The sequence below is a fragment of the Mustela erminea genome, chromosome 21, assembly GCF_009829155.1.
Source record: "Mustela erminea isolate mMusErm1 chromosome 21, mMusErm1.Pri, whole genome shotgun sequence".
Lineage (NCBI taxonomy): Eukaryota > Metazoa > Chordata > Mammalia > Carnivora > Mustelidae > Mustela > Mustela erminea.
The window spans coordinates 4893442-4915884 of record NC_045634.1 but is presented as its reverse complement, the minus strand read 5'-3'; the positions used below and the strand labels follow the sequence as shown (position 1 = coordinate 4915884).

Genomic DNA, 22443 nt, shown 5'->3' with positions numbered 1-22443 from the left:
GAACAAATCAGTCCGTTATACATAGAAGGAATTTGTTACCAGCGCCTAGAGCTTAGAAGTATAAGCCATTCATCATTGTCATGGACTTTACAATCTCTATAGAACAAACAAATATTCATCATGATTAAAAGGTAAAATCACCAGAACAGCATAACAATTCAAAATGTGTTTGCATATAAAAACAAACCTCAAGTTGCATCAGGCAGAAATTGACAGAAATGAAAAGAGAAACAGATAAATTATTAATATAACTGGAGATTTAAATATTCTTTTCTCAGTAATTGAAAAGTAAGAAACTCAACAAATCTTTTGGATTTTGAGTGGAACTATCAATCAACTTCATCTAATCAACAATTATAGGAGCGAACACACAGTTGCAACAGTATACATGTTCTTTTCAGGGCAAAGAGAACATTGAGCAAGATATAACAGAGGAAAACAGTGCAAGAAATGACAATGATTAGAACAGGAAAAACCAAAGAAAGAAATAGATTAATGATAATAATAATAATAAGCTCATTAATAATAATAATGAGCTTTTTGACTCCTCCATGAAAATTTTCTCTTAATGCTTACTTAAAAATAATTTTTTACTTATTGTTTTATAACCTTTCTAATTATTTATAATGCTGATATAACTGATTATTCCAAAGAATTAGAAATGTTATCAATCTGAGCAATAGAAACCACATTTAGAAGGAAGTAGACTAACCTGGTGGGAAGGTCCAGGTATTTTATCTTGATCTTAAAAAGTATGATTCATACAACTGAAATGCTGCATGGGTCCACAATAAAAAAAATACAAAGAAATCCATTATGATGGTATGCTAATGAAATATTAAAAAAATAAGATACTGTTTTAGTTTATGTTTAATTAATGTAAAGAAATCATATAGTAACTTGAACAGGGAAGGTGTAATATAAAGAGTTATTAACTGTAACAGAGACTAGAATAAAAAGTAAGAAGTAAAGAGAACTCTAAAAAACATAGGAATACCAGATACAAGAAACAGCCAGCAGCCCTAGGACTGTAATGAAGAAGACAATGTTGTTATCCCAGCTTTGAGATCCAAACCTTGTTAGAAGGGACACAGCTGTGTATCTCTGAATAGTAGGAAGTCACAATGGTGCTGTACCAGTAGGTATTGCCATAGAATTTCTCTTTGGAACTTCCCAGAAATCATTTTAGGGTAGTCAGGAAAGCTGTTCACAAAGAAGTATTTCACAAAGTTACTCTGCTGTGAAAGGAGAGAAACTTGAATTATGGGGGGAACCTAGAGGCTGATGGGTGCTAGTGAACATGATACACTGAAGGGTCTGTGTACTGGAGAATCACCGAGCACTGAGGGATCCTGGCGGTTCAATGAGCAGGATACTTACAGGAGATTTCCAAACTGGCACACTGGAACCAGGAGACATGCTATCCTACACCCTTTACTGGCAAAACTTCAGAGCCACTTGGCAAAGGAGAAAATCATTTAGGGGCCCAGATTCATTTTCACAAAGCAGGTAAAAGATCTGTTAGAAGCTGAGTGCCAAGACATCAATAATTGGTAAAGTCTACAACTTTGACTTCAGCTTTGAAATGAAGTCAGCTTAAATAAAGTTAGCTAAATGAAAATCAGCTTTTATTTGCACACATTTGAGCTCTGGTAAAACAGCATAATTATCCCCTATTTCTATTTAACAAGATTCAGCTACCCTTTTTACAAGTGAAGAAATTCCCACCCTTCCCCTCAACTGAGGAGACACACAATCACAAGAGCCATCATGTCCATTAGTTAATACTATGTTAACTAGAGACTAAATTGTGAAGTTAACTTCCAACAGCTTGTAGGAAGAAGAAAAAAGAAAAAGGTTAGCATGTTAGGTATAATGGTGACAGGAGACATTCCCACTTCAACACTAATTCCTGAACCTATGTATTCTGGCTTTCAGGAAACTATCATATACTGATCAGCCATAACCCCAGTCTTTCAGAGTACTGACTGGCATGGTAAATGACTATTTAATAACCTAGTATATCTTCCAACTAGGTTAGCTGCTTTCAACTGATAGAGTTATATGGTAAAGCATACGCTAATCTCAAGCACATAAACCCACTGATGTACTTTATTTTCTGAGAAATAAGTTTCTGTATCAAACACAGACTGTTATAAAGATTTGTCATTTTTGTTTATCTTTTTAAAGAGTCACATTTTGGTTTTATTGATTTATTTTTTATCCTTATTTTATTTCATTCTAATCTTTTTTCTTTTCTTCTGCTTGATATTGATTTACTATCTTTTTTTTCCTGTGTCCTAGATGGATGGTTAGATTATTAATTTAAGATTTTCTTACATATAAATTTATCTCTAATTTAGATACCTACCATACTTTTTAGTATGGTGTGTCTTCATTTTAGTTTATTTTAAACTATTTTTTGGGTTCATGGTTATTTCTCCTTTGACCCATATAGGTTATTTAGGATGTGATCTTTATTTTTTAGTTTTTCCAGATTTTTATGTAAATGATTCTAAGTTCATGTGATTGTTATCAGAAAACATACGTTTATTATTTGTATACTTTTAAATTAATTGAGGCTTCTTTTATGGCCTAGCATATGGTCTGTCCTAGAAAATATTCCATGTGTTCATAAGAAGGTATATTCTGTTGTTGTTCAGTTGAGTGTGTTATAGATGTCTGTAAGATTTCATTGGTTTATGGTGTTTTCAAGCTTTATACTTTCTTGTTGATCTTCTGCTCAGTTGTTCTATCCCTTACTGAAAGTAAGGTAAGATAGAAAAAGAAATCTCCAACCATAATTGTTGAATTGTCTATTTCTCCTTATATTTTTATTTTTTGTTTTGTTTTGTGCAATTTGGTGTTCTGTTATTTGGTGCATATATATTTACAAATGTTATATCTTCCTTGTGGGTTGAAACTTTTATTATTATAAAATGTTGCTCTTTTTTTCTAGTAATAATTTTTTTGTTTTAAAGTCTATTTTGTCTGATATTAGAAATAGTCACTCTGATTTGCTTATGGTTGCTATTTGCATGATACATCTTTTCTCATTCTTTTTATTCCCCACCTATTTGCATCTTTGAATTTAAAGCATGGTACCCATCGATAGACTATAGTTGTGTCTTGTGTTTTACCTCTTCTGACAATCTCTACCTTATACTGATAGACTCTATTTGATATATTGTTAACATACATCTATTTTTTACATCATGGTTTACTTCAGTAATTCTTTGAATATAATTATAATGTCTGCTTGAAGTTTTTTTCTGTTAAATCCAATATCTGGTCACTTGCACAAGCAGTTTCTAATGCTTGCTTTTTTCACACTAATGATATTGGGAAATAAACAAACCAAACAAATGAGAATAAGCAAGGACTACTTACTCAGAGCTTGCCATGGTAAGAGAGTCAGCCACCATCACTTGAATTTTGCAGGCACTTAAAAGCAGGAAAAGAGTGGGAAATGTTGATATTGTAGAAAAAAGGGAAAGCCTCAGGAATGCCCTGATGAGAAATCATTTGCATGAGAAATCTGTAGGTAGGCTAACTAGAAGTGGTGAAGTATTTTATGTTTAGGACTACATATATGATTTTCTCTGCTTGTTTCTAAGTTGGAAGGAGAGACAAAATTTAGGTAAGCTGACAGGTTTTAATCAAGTCTTGGTTATTTGAGAGTGACTGTTATATAAGTTACTGTTTAGTTTTCTGGATTGTTACTGAAGATAGCGATATGACTTCCTATAGAATCTGACATGTAGTGGGGCTGGCTTTTTAGGTTATTTATGTTCACAAACAGGATTGGTTTCCTGGATAGGTTACTGAAGGTTGTGTGACACACTTCTCTTTTTATATTTGGTCTGGCCTTTGTCCATTTGTATATTCAGTCTTTCAATTTATAATTGTAGTTTTTGACTAAATTTAGGGCAACTTTGGCCATTATCTTTTCAACTATTTTTCTACCCATTTTTTTCTTTCCATTTATCTGAAACTCCAATTAAACCTATATTAGATAATATTGTCTCACTGATTGCTGCAACTACATTTAATTTTTAAAGCCTCTTCTTTTCCTTAACTTTCTTTCAGACATTATAATATCCATAGGCTCATACTCTAGGTATTTTTTTTTTAAACTTTTCTCTTACCTTCTCCACTGTGCAGGTAAGACCTACCCAGTATAATTCATTTTATTTTATCTTAATTTTTTTAAAAGATCTTATTTATTTATGTATGTAGGAGAGAGAGAGAGAGACAGAGCGAGCGCACAAGCAGGAGGAACAGCAGGCAGAGGGAGAAGTGGGCTCCCTGCTGAGCAAGAAACCCAAGGGAGACTTGATCTCAGGGCCCTGGGATCATGACCTGAGCTGAAGGCTGACACTTATCTGACTGAGCCACCTAGATGTCACACTATATTTCATTTTAAATACATTTTTTGTTCTAAAACTTAAGAGTTGGCTTCTTAAAAAGATTTTACTTATTTATTTGTCAGAGAGAGATAGAGCACAAGCAGGGGGAGTGGCAGGCAGAGCAGGCTCCCTGCTGAGCAAGGAGCCCAATGTGGTACTTGATCCCAGGACCCGGGGATCATGACCTGAGCTGATGGCAGATGCTTAACTGACTGAGCCACCCAGACACCCCTAGAGTTGACATTTTTTATAACCTTTATTTCTCTGCTGAATTTCCTTATTGTGCTCAAATTTTCCATTATATTCTTGATCACATTTTTAATATCTATTTTCATGCCTTTTTTTTCTTCTTTACTAATTCCAAACTCCTGAGTTATTTCCTTGTCAGTTCTCTTTTGGATTTTTCTCTTGACTATGGACCACATTTTTCTTTTATTCATATATACAATATTTTAAAATCATATACTGACCATATTCAATGACACATTGGACCATGTGACTGTTTTTATTCTCACTATTGCAGACAATTAACTTGATTGGAACCAGTTTCTAAATTCTACTGTCTTGTGTTTGGAGATAGCCAAAAATCTCTCCTTAGTTCCTCCAGTTTTTCTGGTCTTAGTTTCTGCTAAACTACTTGAGATTTCTTTCATATAGTCTCAGTTTAGATGTAAGAAAAGAACCTACACCTATGTTAATAGCACCCATTTTTAAGCCCTAACTTTATGCCTCCTCCTTTCCTGAATATTGCATCTCAGTTTCTAGACACTTGGTAATTTTTGTTGTTGTTGTGGTTGTTGTTTGAACATTAGCTGCTTTATGCTGCCCTGCCTTGTGGAGTGCCCTCAGTTGAAAGTCATTACAAATGCAAATTAAGAAAATGCAGCTTTCTTCTTCCTAGTTTGGATTCCCTGACCCCTACTTTACTTTTCGTCCTTTGTAGTGATCGTTTAAAGATTATTTTTCCAGAATTTATATTTGTTATCAGTGAGAGAATTGATGCATGCTACTCTGGCATTACACTCAAGTAATTCTGAAAAGAAAAAATTCTCCTTTGGATTCATTTTTTTAAACTTCAATCTTTTTTTTTTAAATTTAATTTTATTTTTTCAGTGTTCCAAGATTCATTGTTTATGCACCACACCCAGTGCTCCATGCAATACATGCCTTCCTTAATATCCATCAACAGGCTCAGCTATACCCTGCCCCCTCCCTTCCCAAACCCTCAGTTTGTTTCTCAGTGTCCACAGTCTCTCATGGTTTGCCTCCCCCTCCAATTTCCCCCAATTCACTTTTCCTTTCCTTCTCCTAATGTCCTCCATGTTTTTCCTTATGCTCCACAATTAAGTGAAACCATAGGATAATTGACTCTCTGCTTGACTTATTTCACTCAGCATAATCTCCTCCAGTCCAGTCCATGTTGATACAAAAGTTGAGTATTCATCCTTTCTGATGGAGGCATAATATCCCATTGCATATATGGACCATATCTTTATCCATTCATCTGTTGAAGGGCATCTTGGCTCTTTGCACAGTTTGGCTATTGTGGACATTGGGGCTATGAACACTGGGGTACAGATGGCCCTTCTTTTCACTACATCTGTATCTTTGGGGGTAAATACCCAGTAGTGCAAAGGGTCAAAGGGTAGCTCTATTTTTAACTTCTTAAGGAATCTCTGCACTGTTTTCTGAAGTGGCTGCACCAACTTGCATTCCCCCAGCAGTGTAAGAGGGTTCCCCTTTCTCCACATCCTCTCCAACACTTATTGATTCTTGTCTTGTTGATTTTGGCCATTCTAACTGGTATAAGGTGGTATCTCAGTGTGGTTTTGATTTGAATCTCCCTGATGGCTAATAATGATGAACATTTTTTCATGTGTCTGTTAGTCATTTGTATATCTTCTTTGGAGAAATGTCTGTTCATGTCTTCTGCCCATTTTTTGATGTGATTATCTGTTTTTTGAGTGTTGAGTTTGAGGAGTTCTTTATAGATTTTCGATATCAGCCCTTTGTTTCTCGTGTCATTTGTGAATATCTTCTCCCATTCCATGGGTTACCTCTTTGTTTTGTTGACTGTTTCTTTTGCTGTGCAGAAGCTTTTTATCTCAATGAAGTCCCAAAACCTCAATCTTGCAAAATTAAGTGAAGAGAGTGGAGAAAAAGTTTTTAATGATTTTTATTTTGATCCTAATGACTGCAAATGTCATGTTAAATTTTTAACAGGAAAAAATATGAAAAGTACTTAATTCTCTTTTTTCCTTTTTAATACTTAAAGGTTTTAATTCTCTGAATACCGAGAGGTAATATTTTATGATTGCCCTTTGAAAATAGTGTAGTTGGGAGCAATTTTGAAGTTTTCAAAATCAGTACAAACTTAATTCTTTTTGACCCTGCAGGGAAATTTTTGGAAAATTGAACCAAATCTTCATTTAATAATCTTAGAAATCTATTTTGGAAACAATGAGTATTTGACACATACACACAAATAAAATATATGTTTTAAATATTTGAAAGTAGTTCCTTTAACATGAATTAATTTAGTGAATTATTGTAATAGAGGTGCATGTATTTTATCTTTATCTTTTTGTATTTTATCTTTTTCAGAACTTTTGCTACTACCAAGGGTACATTGAAGGTTATCCAAATTCTATGGTGATTGTTAGCACATGTACTGGACTCAGGTTATATCATTTTATGATTATGAAGTAGAATAGTGTTTTAGAAATTTTTAAATTTTTAAAATTATATTCAGGGGTTCTAAAGTGAGGCATGACTTATTGTGGGAAACTCTAAGGGGAAAAGCAGAATATGCAAATTCGTATAATGTCTCCTACCCAATCTTGAATTAAGACTTTTGATATATTTGTAGACCATAAAATATTAATTGCTAAGCGAATACCAATAATGTTACTATTCTGTGCTACTCAATAAGTATTTGGATATTCAGTAACCTTTTCCTATATTACCATCGAAGACTAAGTCTCAAAATAATCTACATACTATTAAAACTCATTCAGTGTCGTTTTCGTATTTATTGTGTTGACTTTAAAAATGCATTATCTTATTTATTTACTTATCTTTTTGAAATTTGTAGGGGCTTACTACAATTTGAAAATGTAAGTTATGGTATTGAGCCCTTGGAACCTTCAATTGGTTTTGAACATGTGATTTATCAAGTAGAACATAAGAATAAAGATGTTTCTTTATATGCTGAGAAGGATATTGAGTCAAGAGAAATGCCCTATAAAATACAAAGCATAGAGGTAGGTGATTGAGTAAAATATATGATTATTGATATGCAGCAATATAAACAATGTATGTTTCTAATGTACAAGTTATTTACATTAATATAGATTATAGATGATTGATAGATAGATAGATGGATGGATGATAGATAGATGCACCAGAAACATCATGACTTCCATTGTAAGCCTTACTAGTCATTCAATTTTTTAGAACTCCAAGTTGGCATTTTCTACTGTTAGTTGCATTTTTTACTTGTGATATCTAGATCTTTATTGTCTGGAGATACACTCCTTTTTCCGTATTTATAATGTCAAATAATTAACACAATTTCAGTTCACATAAATATTGAAGATACATATCTAGAGTCCTGAGGAGAATCACCAGCATCTTTTAAAGCAACTGCCTCAAGACAGGTCATTACATTATCTTAAAGAAAGACAGGGTTGATCTTAACATTCAGGAATGGAGAGGTTACTTCTACTGGCAAAGAAGATTCATCAGAATTCAGGGGTTCAGTGAATCTCAGCTTCATCAGAATCTTCCCATATGTCCTTATTCCGGTTTTCAGGATCTCATTTCCTCCTAATCAATGTCCATAATTTAACAGTAGACACATGTAACATTGGAAGTTCAGCTTGTGTTATAATTCGTCCATTCTGAACTTGGTTTTCAACAATCTCAGCTCTACAAATACAGAAGTTAAGGGTATCTTTCAGGGCAGAAATTTTCCAGAGAAACATAACCAAGATGCCTATATATGTGTATGTATGACTGGATGAGCTTCAACAATTTTGAAGGATAATCTTCTTTAATCAAAGTCCTCCAATATAAATGTTTATCTGATCTAAAATCACCTTCACAGAAACATTCAGAATAATGTTTAACTACAATTCAGAGCATTGTGGTCCAAGCAAGTTGACAGGTAAAATTAACTATCACACAGAATTAGAAAATTCATTACTGTATTTCTTCTAAAACTTTTATTGTTTAATCTCTTTCATTTTAATATATGATCCAATTTAAGTCAATTCTTGTAAAGAGGGAGGTAGACTTCTAAATTCATCATTTTTTATTTGAAAATTGGTTTTCCCAACACCTTTTTATTGAAAAAACTATACTTTGTTCCACTGAATTTTCATAGCTTTTTTTTTATCCAAAGATCCGTTGACCATAAATGTTTGGGATTATTTCTATACTTGCAATTATGTTTCATTGATCCGTGTGTCTATTTTTATGCCAGAACCTCACTTTTTTTTTTCTTAACTACTATACCTTTGAAGTATGTTTTGGATTAGCAAGTGTAAACTCTTCAGAGATGTCCTATTATGAGACTGTTCGGATATTGGGGTAGTATTCATTTCTAAACAAATTTTAAATTTTATTTATTTAAGTTCCCTTAAAAAGCTAGATAGGATTATGTTGATTTTGTAGATTGCTCTGGGAAATTTAACATTTAACAATATTAACTCTTTCTATCCATGAGCATCGAATAGCCTTTTACTTTTAGGTTTTCTTTAATTTCATTTTGTAATGTTTTATATAGTTCAGTCTTCAAATTTTTGTCAAAACTTCTTTTATTAAATTTATTTCTATATTTTTTATTTAAAAATTAAGGTACATTTGGGGTGCCTGGGTGCTCAGTGGGTTAAAGCCTCTGCCTTTGGCTCAGGTCATGTTCTCAGGGTCCTGGGATTGAGCCCCGCATCAGGCTCTCTGCTCATAATGGAGCCTGTTTGCCCCTACCCCGCCTGCCTCTCTGCCTACTTGTGATCTCTGTCTGTCAAATAAATAAATAAATAAATAAATAAATAAAATCTTTAAAAAAATATTAAGGTACATTTAATTTTTATTTTAAAGTTCAAAAATTATTGGTTTATATGTACAGATTTTCTTTCTTTTTTTTAGATGTACTTACACAGCATTTATTTATTTATAATGCTTTTATTTTTTTAATTTTTATTTATTTTTAAATTTCTTTTCAGTTCCAGAATTAATTGTACTGGTTTTCTATCTTGCAAGCTTGTTTAAATTATTTATTAGTTTTCTTATTGAACTTTTTGTAGTTTTTTATGTATAAGATAATGTCATCTTCAATAAAGGTAGTTTATTTTTTCTTTTGCAATTAAGATAACTTTCACTTATTTTTCATTGCTGAATTGCCTGGTTAGCACCTCAAGTATGATGTTGAATAGGTAAGAAGAGATATCTTTGTCTTTTTCCAATCTTAGGTGGAAAGGATTCAGTCTCTGTCATTAAGTATGTTATTGGTGAAATAAAATAAAAACTCCCTGGAATTTTTGACTCACTTTACTCTCTGATAAAACTCTCCTGTTTTTCATTCCATCCTACTTTTTCTGACTTTTTCTTACACAATCACATTCTAGATACTGATATTTCTTATGTTATGTCTCAGGTTTTCATTTGTTTGTCATATATTTTTTCATGGATTTATCTACTGTGATTTACAGATCTCCCACTCTTTCTAAAATATTTCCTGAGTTATCTCATGTTAAAATACACAAATACATATTATCTATCTACCTATATCTATTTATCATCTATTTGTCTATGTATCTTTGTGTGTATCATCTGTATATCTGAGTATCTCCTATATAATAGATAGATATCATCTATCTATCATCATCTATCATCTATCTATATCTGTATCCTCTATCTATCATCTATCATCTATCTTCTATCATGTCTACTTATCAATTATCTTTATGTCCCTTCCCACTCCCTAAATATTCCTACCCATGACTTCTACATTTTTTGAACTTAAATCTTTAATCTATATATGTTGCAATTGGATCATCTGATAGCATTATATGATCTTCTTGCTTGGATTCAATTCTTTAGTATATACTTGACTAAAGCAAATTTGCCTGCAATTGGAGTCATCTTTACATAACAGATGTATAAATAACTTGTCTCTGTATATGGTTACTTTCTTTTACTAAATAAAATAGTTTTAGAGATCTTTTGAAATCAAATATCTTCTCACTTTTCCAACACACACAATTTCTCAAATTATTTTATGCACTTTTGTCTTAAGCTTTTATTTGGCTAGAATGGACTGTGTATTTTTTTCTACATAGAAGCATACTGTTCATTAAATGAATAAATAAATTGTTATTAACTAAATATTAACCAATCCTCATCTTGAAGGTCAAGAATTACTTCAGGGAATGTTCAACAACACTTACGTTCATTAAAACAAAGAAATTTGAATCCCTCAGTTCACTAATATATTATTTCTCTCAATTAATTTAAATGTTTTATTGGCCAGTAAGGTAGTGTCACTTACTTGTTTAGGGACTTTACTTAAAGGATAGAGTCCTATAGACAAGGCTATTTTGCAACGTTTGGTACTTAACTTTGGAAGAAATGATAAGAAACCAATTAGACCATAAGGGGATTTCATCAGCATTTTTATTTTTTTTAAAGATTTTATTTATTTATTTGACAGACAGAGATCACAAATAGGCAGAGAAGCAGGCAGAGAGAGAGGAGGAAGCGGGGTCTCTGCTGAGTAGAGAGCCCGATATAGGGCCCAATCCCAGGACCCTGGGATCATGACCTGAGCCTAAGGCAGAGGCTTTAACCCACTGAGCCACCCAGGCCTCCCATCAGCATTTTAAAAATAAAATCCTCAAATCTCCAACACTTGGGCCAAGAAAGAGAATTTTAAAGTAAGGGGGGAAAATGAGTAATTAGTGATCCTTAAATTTGTTTTTCTGATCTTTCTCAACTTTTCTTTTTCCTTTAAGTTACTAAAATCATTATTATTCTTCTCCACTAAACCCCAGATTTGTTTTTCCCTCTTTAATTGTCCTTTTTTATGTGTTAAGGAAAATAGTTTACCTAAAATGGAATGGTTTTGAACTTTCAAGGAATTAAATATCAGTTTAAAGAAGAAAACATGTAGACACTAAAATAAACTTGATAAACTCAGTTTCTGAAATTTGATGATCCTTCTCTGCTTCCAAATATTTTCCAGTAATGTAAATGTATGCTATTTTAGTAACAAAATATTTGAAGTTTCCCATACATATATTAAGTGCTTACAAAGACTGTCTTATATGTTTTCTCCAGTGCCTTCCTCCTTCACCAAAAAATAATGATGAATATAAGTAATTTTATTAATAGTATCTAGCAATTATTACTTTATCCTAATTTTGGGGAAACAGTCTAAGTCACATAAATGATAAGCCAGATTTCAAATACCATTAGACTTCACATTTGTGCCTAATTTAACCACCATGATAAGGTGGATCACACAAAATCCAGAATGTACATCTTGAGATACCTATGATATGATTTAACAAAGTTTGTCATTTTGAATCTGTTGGATAGTGTTTGTTTGTTTGTTTGTTTTTAATTTAATTTGCTGACATTTTTCTGGGCAAATTATACAAACACTAACTTTATCTTTCAAATGAAATCCCACTCTTCTAGACTCAGAGCTGTGTCTTCACTATTTTGGGGTATAGAAAAAACTATTAGGACCACATACTACAGTTTAATATAATTTTTAAGCTAATTAAACATCATCTTGTAATGGAAAGTCAATGGAAAAGTTTCCTTAGAGAAAATAATACAAATAGCCCAATACCAGTGAGAATATGGACAATGGAAGTAAAAGAAAGGTTTCTTTGAATAAATTAAATATTTGATCAAGTGCAAAAGAAGTGACAAATGCAAAATTTCTGAAAATGATTCAGTGATGGCAAGTTTTGGTTAGGTTATCTAATTCTTTTTTATATATAAAATTGTATTTTGCAACATTGAATTCATGAAACAGTGATATATATTAAAACAAGTAATACTTCAATTTTGATATAAAATTTGTGGATTTTTTTCAGCCACTTTCAGAGTTCTCTCAGTATATAGAAATGCATATTGTAGTAGAAAAAAATTTGGTAAGTATATTTTCATTTGTTTATTTTATGTCCATTTAAATTAACAATGAAGGGTTATAAAAAGTTGGAATAAATTTTTAACAAATGACAATAAATGACCATTTTTGCTTTAATGTATTTTAAATTTAAATTTAAATTAGTAGTAAATTGGAAATCAAATCTCTGTAAATTTATTCTTAGCCTTATATAAATAATGTAGATTAAAACAACTGCTACGTTTAGAATGTAGTTTTATTTATTTATTTAGTAAATTTTATCCTTCCCATCTTCCTAATGCTCAGGAATACTTGAACTTTTTACTGTCTCCATAGTTTTGTCTTTTTCAGAATGTCACATAATTGAAATATACAGTATGTACCTATTACAAACAGTTTTATTTACCTTAGTAATATGTTTTTAACTTTATTCCATGCCTTTTCATGGCTTAATAGCTCATTTATTTTCAGCACTGAGTGAAATTCTGTTATCTGGATATACTACAATTTATTTATACACTTAACTACTGAAGCATATCTTGGTTGCTTCCAAGTTTGGAAAATTGTGAACCAAACTGCTAAAAACATCCATATGCAGGTTTTTGTGTGGATTTAAGTTCTTATGCCTTTGGGGAGATATCAAGGAGTATTATTGCTAGATCATAATGTAAGAGTTCTTTTCATTTCATAAGAAACTTCTAGAATTTCTTCTAAAGTGACTGCATCATTCTGCATTTAGCACTTCTTTAAATATATCATCCTATTGTCTTCTGGCCTCAGAGGTTTCTCTTTTTCTTTTTCTTTTTTTTGAAAGAAAGAATGGGGGAAGGGCAAATAATCTGAAGCCGACTCCACATTCAACAGAGAGTTTGATGTGGGACTCCATCTCACAATCCTGAGACCATGACCTGAGCAGAAATCAAGAGTCAGATGTTTAATTGACTGAGCCAGGTGTCCCTGAACTCTGAGGTTTCTGGTGAAAAACTGACTGATAATCTTATCATTACTTCTCTCTTCTGCTTTCAATATTCTATATTTATATTTAGCTTTGATAGTTTGATTATAATGCCTTTGATTATAATGTGTCTTGGTATGGTTCTCTTTGGATTTATGCTTCTTAGTGTTGTTGAGCTTCCAGGATTTATAGGTTCATGTGTTTCATCAAATTTGGGAAGGTTTGGCCATTGTTTCTTAAAAATTCTCTCTTTATCAGGGACTTCCATATTAATATATTTTTACACACAATAGTGTCTCATAATTCTTTTTTTCTCTATCTCTGGTCATTAGACTCAGTAATTTTTTTATTACTTTATTTTAATTTTATTTATTTATGCATTCATTAGTTAGGTATTTATTTATTTACTTATTTATGTTTAGTTAGCCACTGCATAGTACATAATTAGTCCTTGATGCAGTGTCTGCGGATTCATTAGTTAAGTATAACAACCAGTGCTTATCACAGCACATGCTCTCCCCAATATCCATCACCCTATTCCCCCCTAACCACCTCCCTCCTCCCCTCTGAAGCCCCCAGATTGTTTCTTGGGGTCTATAGTTTTCATGGTTCATACTCAGTAATTTCAATTATCCTACCTGCTGTTTCTTTCCTATGTCTCTTCAAATCTACTGTTGAACATTTCTAATGAATTTTCAATTCACTTATTGTATAATTCCACTCCAGAATTTGTTTCATTTCTTTTTATAATTTCTATGTCTGTTATTATTCTCATTTTGTTCATGTATCATATTCCTTTTCCTTAGTTCTTTCTTTTCTCTTAGCTGTTAACATATTTTATGTTATCTTTTTATGAAGCTTTTAATTAAATTTCAGTTAGTTAACAAACAGTATATTAGTTTCAAGTGTAAAATATAGTGATTCAGCACTTCCATACAACACCTGGTCCTCATCACAAGTACCTTTCTTAATCCTCATCACCTGTTTCACCTATCTTTCCATCTACCTCTCCTCTGGTACCATCAGTTTGTAGTTTGTTCTATAGTCTATAGTTAAGAACTTCTCTGTTTTTTAATCTTCCTCCCACCTTAAATAATTTATTTTTTAAATTCCACACATGAGTGGCATCATATGGTATTAGCATAATGCTCTTAGCTCCATCCGTGTCACTGCAAAGGGCAAGATTTCATTCTTTTTTATGGCTAAGTAATATTCCATTTTGTATATATACCATTTCTTCTTTATCCATTCATTAGTCAATGGATATAGCTGTTTCCATATTTCAGCTATGTAGATAATGCTGCTATGAACATTGGAGTTTATGCATCCCTTAGAATTAGTATTTTTGTGTACTTTGGGTAAATATCTACTGGTGCAGCTGCTGGTTGTAGCATATTTTCATTTTTAACTTTTTGAGGAAACGCCATGCTGTTTTCCAGAATGATGAACTACTTTGCATTTCCACCAACAGTGCAAGAAGGTTCTCTTGTGTCCAAATCCTCACCAATAGCTATTGTTTTAGTGTTGTAGATTTTAGCCATTTTGATAGGTGTGAGGTTATATCTCATTGCAGTTTTGATTTGTATTCCCCTGATCATGAATGATGTTGAGCATCCATGTGTGTTGACCATCTGTGCATCTTCTTGGGAAAATGTTTATGTCTTTCCCCCTTTTTAAAATTAGATTATTCATTTTTTTTGGTGTTCAGTTTTATACATTCTTTTTGTGTACTAATCTTTTCAGATATGTCATTTGCTAATATCTTTTATTATTCTGTAAGCTTCCTTTTAGTTTTTCTAATTTTTCCTTTGCTTTGCAGAAGCTTTTTATCTTGATGAAGTCTCAATAGTTTATTTTTCTTGCCTCAGCATATTATATCTAGAAAAAAGTTGCTGTGGCCAATAGAGAGGTTACTGCCCAAAGTCTTTTTATGTCTTCAGGTCTCACATTAAGATCTTTCATCCACTTAGAATTTATCTTTGTATATAGTGTGAGAAAGTGATCCAGTTTTATTATTTGCATGTTGCTATCCTATTTTCCCAATACAATTTGTTGAAGAGAAAATCTTTTTTCCATTGGATATTCTTTCCTGCTTTATCAAAGATTAATTGACCATGTAGTTGTGAGTTCATTTCTGAGTTTCCTATTCTGTTCTACTGCTCTGTATGTCTATTTTTGTGCCTGTACTATACTGTTTTGATCACTACAGCTTTGTAACACAACTTGAAGTTATGATTTTGATGTCTTTAGCTTTAATCTCTTTTTTCACAATTGTTTTAGCTATGAAAGATGTATTGTGGTTCCATACAAATTTTAGGATTGTTTGTTCTATTTCTGTGAAAAATGTTATTGGTATTTTGACAGAGATTACATTACATGTGTAAATTACTTTGGGTACTATGGACATTTTAACAATATTTTTTCTTTCAATCCATGAGCATGGAACACCTTTCCATTTCTATTCAGTTTCTTTTATTAGCTATTTTATAACTTCCAGAGTACAGCTATTTCAACTTTTTCGTTAGGTTTATTCTTAGGTATCTTATGATTGTTGGTGCAATTGTAAGTGGCATTGATTCCTTAATTTCTCCTTTTTCTGTGTCATTATTGGTGTATAGGAATGCAACAAACTTCTTTATGTTAATTTTGTATCCTGTGACTTTACTAAATTCATGGATCAGTTTTTAGCCATTTTTTTTGGTGAAATCTTCTAGGTTTTTCCATATAGAGTGTCATGTCATATGCAAATAGTGGAAGTTTGACTTCTTCCTTGCCAATATAGATGAATTTTATTTCTTTTTGTTGTCTGATTGCTCTAGTTAGGACTTCTAGTACTATCTTCAATAACAGTGGACATCCCTGTTTTGTTCCTGACCATAAAGGAAAAGCTCTCAGTTTTTCTGAAGATGATGTTAGCTGAGAGTTTTTCATAAATTCTCTTGATTATGAGGTATGTTCCTCTAAACCTACTATGTCGAGGGTTTTTATCATGAATTGATGTACTTTTCAGATACTTTTTCTGCATCTATTGAAACAATTGTATGGTTTTTATCCTTTCTTTTATGAATGTGGTATATCACATTGATTTGTCCATATTGGAGCACCCTTGCAACCCAGGAATAAATATCACTTGATTGGTGAGTGATTTTTTTTTTTTAATGTATTGTTGGATTCAGTTAGCCACAATTAAGAATTTCTGGATCCATGTTCTTCAGTGATATTGGCCTGTAGTTCTCTGTTTTTAGTGGAGCCTTTATCTGGCTTTTGTATTGGGGTAATGCCTCAGAATGACTTTGAGAGTTTGCCGCCTTCTTATATTTTTTGGAGTATTATGAGAAAAATAGGTATTAATTCTTCTTAATTTTTTATTTTTAAAATATTTTATTTATTTATTTTACAGAGAGAGAGAGAGAGAGAGAGAGATCACAAGTAGGCAGAGAGAAAAGGGGAAGCAGGCTCTCTGCTAAGCAGAGAGCCTGCTGTGCTGCTTGATCCCAGGACCCTGAGATCATGACCTGACCTGAAGGCAGAGGCTTAATCTACTGAGCCACCCAGGTGCCCCTTAACTCTTCTTTAAATGTTTGGTGGAATTCACCTGTGAAGCTATCTAGTCCTAGACTTTTGGGTTTTTGGCAGGTGGAGAGGGATTTTTTGGATTACTGATTCAATTTCTTTACTGGTTATTGGTCTTTCCAAGTTTTCTATTTCTCCTGTTTCTGTTTTCATAATCTGTATGTTTCTAGGAGTTTATTCATTTCTTTCAGGTTGTCCAGTTCTTTGGCATATACTTTTTTTGGCATATACTTTTTCATAATAGCTCTTATAATTGTATTTCTGTAGTGATTGTTGTTTTTCTTCTCATTTGTGAATTAATTTATTTAATTTCTCTCTCTTCCTCTCTTTTAATAAACCTGGCTAGAGGTTTATCAATTTTTTTCAAAGAACCAATTCCTGGTCTCATTAATCTATTCTATTATGTTTTTGTTTTATTTTGGTTTTGAGGTTTTTGGGTTTTGTTTGTTTGTTTGTTTTTATATTTTTTATTTCTGTTCTAACCTTTACTATTTTCTTCCTTCTGGTGGATTAGTCTTCATTTGTTATACTCTCTAGCTCCTTTGGGTGTAATAAGTTAGGTTGCTTATTTGAGGTTTTTCTTGTTTCTTGGAATAGGCCTGTATTTCTATATACTTCCCTCTTAGAAATGTTTTTGCTGCATCCCAAAGGTTTGGACTGTTTTGTTTTCATGTATTTTTAAAAATTTCTTATTTGATTTATTTATTTATTGTTTTAGTAGCATGGTGTTTAACCTTCATGTGCTTATGATCTTTCCAAATTTTATATTTTGATCAACTCCAAATTTCATAGCATTGTGGGCAGAAAATGTAGTATGGTATGATTTCAGTCTTTTTGTACTTTTTGAGGCCTGATTTGAGATCTAATATATGATCTATTCTTGAGATTGTTCCATATGCACTTGAAAAGGATTTATATTCTGTTTTAGAATTAAATGTTCTGAATGTATCTGTTAAGTCTGTCTGTTCCAATGTGCCATTCAAAGCCATTGTTTCTTTATTTTCTGTTTAGATGATCTGTCTATAGATATAAGTGATGTGTTAAAGTCCCATATTATTTTATTATCATTGAGTTCCTTTATGTTTGTTTTTAACTCTTATGTACTTAGTGCTCCCATGTTGGAGGAATAAATATTGTTGGATTTTCCCCTCTATAATTATATAGCATCCTTTATCTCTTGTTGCAGTCTTTGTTTTAAAGTCTAGTTTGTCTCATATAAACATTACTGCTCTGGCTTTGAAAGTGTGGATTGTTTTAGGTAATAAAGACATTTTAACAATATTTGTCTTTCCAATCCACGAGCATGGGATATTTATCCATTTCTTTTTGTCTTCTTCAATTACTTTCATAAGTGTTGTAGAGTTTTCAAAGTACTTTTACCTCTTTGGTTTAGCTTTATTCCTAGGTATCTTATGGTTTAGGTGCAATTGTGAATGGGACCCATTCTTATTTCTCTTTCTTCTGCCTCATTCTTAGTGTATAGAAATGCAACCGATTTCTGTGCATTGATTTTATATCTTGCCACTTTGCTGAATTCCTATGTGAGTTCTAGCAATTTTGGGATGGAGTCTTACAAGTTGTCAACATAGAGTATCATGCAAAGGGTGAAAGTTTGACTTCTTTGCTGATTTGGATGATTTTATTTCTTTTGTTCTTTGATCACTGAAGCTAGAACTTCTAGTACTATGATAAACAAGAGTGGAGAGAGTAAATATCCCTGTTATGTTCCTGAGTTTAGGGGAAAAACTCTCAGCTTTTTTCCCCATTGAGGGTGATATTTGCTGTGGGTTTTTCATATATGGCTTTTATGATAGATATGTTCCTTCTATCCCTATACTGCAGAGAGTTTTTATCAAAAATGATGCTCTATTTTGTCAAATGTTCTTTCTGCATCTATTGAGATGGGGTTTATCTAGCTTATTCTTTCAATGAACAAGCTCCTTGTTTTGTTGATCTATTCTACTGGTTTATTTTTTTTTTTAATTTCTATATCATTGATTTCTGCTCTAATCTTTATTATTTCTCTTCTCCTGCTGGATGTAAGCTTTATTTGCTCTTCTTTTTTTCCAGCCCCTTTAGGTGTAAGATTAGATTGTGTATTTGAGACTTTTCTTGTTTCTTGAGAGTAGCCTCTATTGCTATATACTTTTTTATTAGGACTGCCTTTGCTACATCATAAATATTCTGAAATTTTGTGGTTTCATTTTCATTTGTTTCTGTGTATTTTTAAAATTCTTCAGTTATCTGGTTAATCCACTCATTCTTTAATAGGATTCTCTTTAACCTCCATGTATTTGTTTTCCTTCCAAATTTTCTTTTGTGATTAAATTTAAGCTTTTTAAAAAATTTTATTCATTTACTTGACAGAGACAGACAGCAAGAGAGGGAACACAAGCAGTAGGAGTGGGAAAGGGAGAAGCAGACTTTCTGCTGAGCAGGGATCCCAGTGTGGGGCTTGATAGAGTACCCTGGGATCATGACCTGATCTGAAGGCAGACACTGAATGACTTAGCCATCCAGGTGCCCCTGAGTTTAAAGCATTGTGGTCTGAAAATATTCATGGAGTAATCTCAAGCTTTTGGTACCAGTTGAACCCTGATTTGTGGCCCAGTATGTGGTGCATTCTGGAGACTGTTCCATGTATCATCTAGAAGAATGTATATTCTGTTGCTTTAGGATGAAATCTTCTGAATATATCTGTGAAGTCCATTTGGTCCAGTGTGTTATTCAAAGCCTTTGTTTCCTTCTTGCTCTTCTGCTTAGATGATCTGTCCATTGCTGTGAGTGGGATGTTAAAATTCCCTGGTATTATTGTAGTGTTACAAATGAATTTATTTAAGTTTTTGTTATTAATTGCTTTATATAATTGACTGCTTCCCACTTAGGCACATAAATATTTGCAACTGTTAGATCCTCCTGTTGGTAGACCTCTTTGTTATAATATGGTGTCCTTCTTATCTCTTATTACAATCTTTGATTTAAAAATCTAGTTTGTATGATATAAGGATTGCTATCCCAGCTTTCTTTTAATGTCTTTTAACATGATAAATGGTTCTCCGCCCCCTCACTTTCAATCTGGAGGTGTCTTTGGGTCCAAAATGAGTCTCTTGTAGACAGCATATCACTGGGTCTTGTTTTTTAGTCCAATATGATACTCTCTTTTGATTGGAGCATTTAGTTCATTTACATTCAGAGTAATTATTTAAAGATATGAGTTTAGTGCTTTTGTATTACCTGTAAAGTCACTGTTTCTGTAGAGTGTCTTTTCTCTTCTGGTCTTTGTTACTTTGCTCAAAGGGTGCATTTGAATATTTCTTGGAGGGCTGGCTTAGGGATCACAAATTCTTTTAGTTTCTGTGTGTCCTGGAAACTCTTTATCTCTCCTTCCATTCTGAATGACAGCCTTGCTGGATAAAGTATTCTTGGCTGCATATTTTTCCCATTTAGCACATTGAATATGTCATACCAGTCCTTTCTGGATGCCGGCCTTGTTTCTGTCTTGTAGGTTATGGCATTTTGTCGCAAGCTGCTTTCAGGATTTTCTCTTTGTCTCTGAAATTTGCAAGCTCCACTATGATATGTTGAGATGCTGACCTATTTTTATTGACTTTGAAGGCATTCTCTATGCTTCCTGGACTTGAGTGCTTGTTTATTTCCACAGATTAGCAATGTTCTCAGCTCTAATTTGTTCAAATAAACCTCTGCCCCTCTATCTTTCTCCTCCTCTTCTGGGACCCCTATTATTCAAATATTATTTTGCATTATGTTCACTGATTTCTCAAAATCTACCTTCATGATCCAGTAGTTTTCTCTTTTTTTTCTCAGTTTTCTTATTCTCCATCATTTTATTTTCTATATCATTGACTACCTCTTCTGCTTTCTTTATCTTAGCAGGTAGAGCCTCCATTTCTTATTGCATCTCAGTAATACCATTTTGAATTTGACCTGATTAGATTTTAATTCTTCTATTTCTATAGTAGTGGATTCTTTACTGTCGTCTGTGTTTTGTTTTTTTTTCCCCCCCAAGCCCAGCTAGTATCTTTATACTCATTGTTTTGAATTCTAATTCTGACATAATTATGCTGGTTAAATTCCTGGCAGTGAGGGCAGTCTCCTATTCTTTCTTTTGGGGTGAGTTTCTCGGTTTCATCATTGTGTTTAGAAAGAATAAGTGAAAGAGAGAAAAAAGACAAAAATAGCAACAACAACACCAGAAAAATACAAACAAACCAAACTGGAAGAAAACAAAAACAAAACAAAGGAAGAAAAAAATCAAACAATAAGTAAAACAGGACAAAACAATAAACTAGATCCTGGGTGTATTTTGGTCTCTTTGTCAAAGGAAACTAGATCTTAAAATAGAAAGGAAAACATTTATATATTAAAAATGTTTTTTTTTAAGATTTTATTTATTTGACAGAGATTACAAGTAGGCAGAGAGGCAGGCAAAGAGAGAAGGAAGCAGGATCTCTGCTGAGCAGAGAGCCCAATGCAGGGCTTGATCCCAGGACCCTGGGATCATGACCTGAGCCGAAGGCAGAGGCTTTAACACACTGAGCCACCCAGGCGCCCCTATAAAAATGTTTTTAATATATATATATGATCATATATAATATATAAATATATAAAATAGAAAGGAAAACATTTATATATAAATGTATTAATATATATTAATATATAACTATTAATTATATTAATATCAATCATACAGATATATAATATTATATATCATATTTATTATTTATTATATGTCATAATCATATCAATATATTAATTCATATGAATATAAATTATTAATAATATTAATATATATTATTAATAAATTAATATTATATAGTAATTATAAGTATATAATATTAATTATAATTAATATAAATATAATTTATATTACATATAACATATATATTTATATTATATATAACATATATATTTATATTATATATAATATAATATATAAATTATATTTATATTAATTAATTAATATTATATATTAATATATTTATATATGTTTTATATTTATATATGTTAATATTTATATATATGTTAACATGTAAATCTATATTTATATATAAATATATATGTTAATATTTATATATGTTAATATATAAATATATAATATATTATATATTATATATAAAACACATAAAATTAATATATAATATTAATTATATAATTAATCATATATACATTATATGATATATAAATCATATATAATATTTAATATTGGTTTTATTAATTAATTAATAATATATAATATAATTAATAAATTTTATTAATATTAATATTTAATAATATTTAAATATTATATAATATATATAATTTTTATATAATATATAATATGTAATTTATATATAAATGTTTTC

The 22443-nt window shown here is 31.8% G+C and overlaps 1 protein-coding gene across 7 annotated transcripts in view; it reads left to right on the top strand.

The window, feature by feature from the left end:
* The window catches only part of ADAM2 (ADAM metallopeptidase domain 2), a 168617-nt gene that overhangs the window by 19894 nt on the left and 126280 nt on the right, over nt 1-22443 (top strand). For 4 of the 7 annotated variants that reach the window (XR_004282318.1, XR_004282317.1, XM_032329303.1 and 1 more), the window contains exons 5-7: nt 7014-7090; nt 7504-7672; nt 12521-12577. Coding sequence is in view for 5 of the 7 variants with exons in the window: in XM_032329303.1 (XP_032185194.1) it covers nt 7014-7090; nt 7504-7672; nt 12521-12577 (303 nt within the window). In the remaining 2 variants the exon portion in view is untranslated. The remainder of the gene's footprint in view (nt 1-7013; nt 7091-7503; nt 7673-12520; nt 12578-22443) is intronic. The other 3 variants (XM_032329304.1, XM_032329307.1, XM_032329306.1) reach the window with 2 other exon arrangements.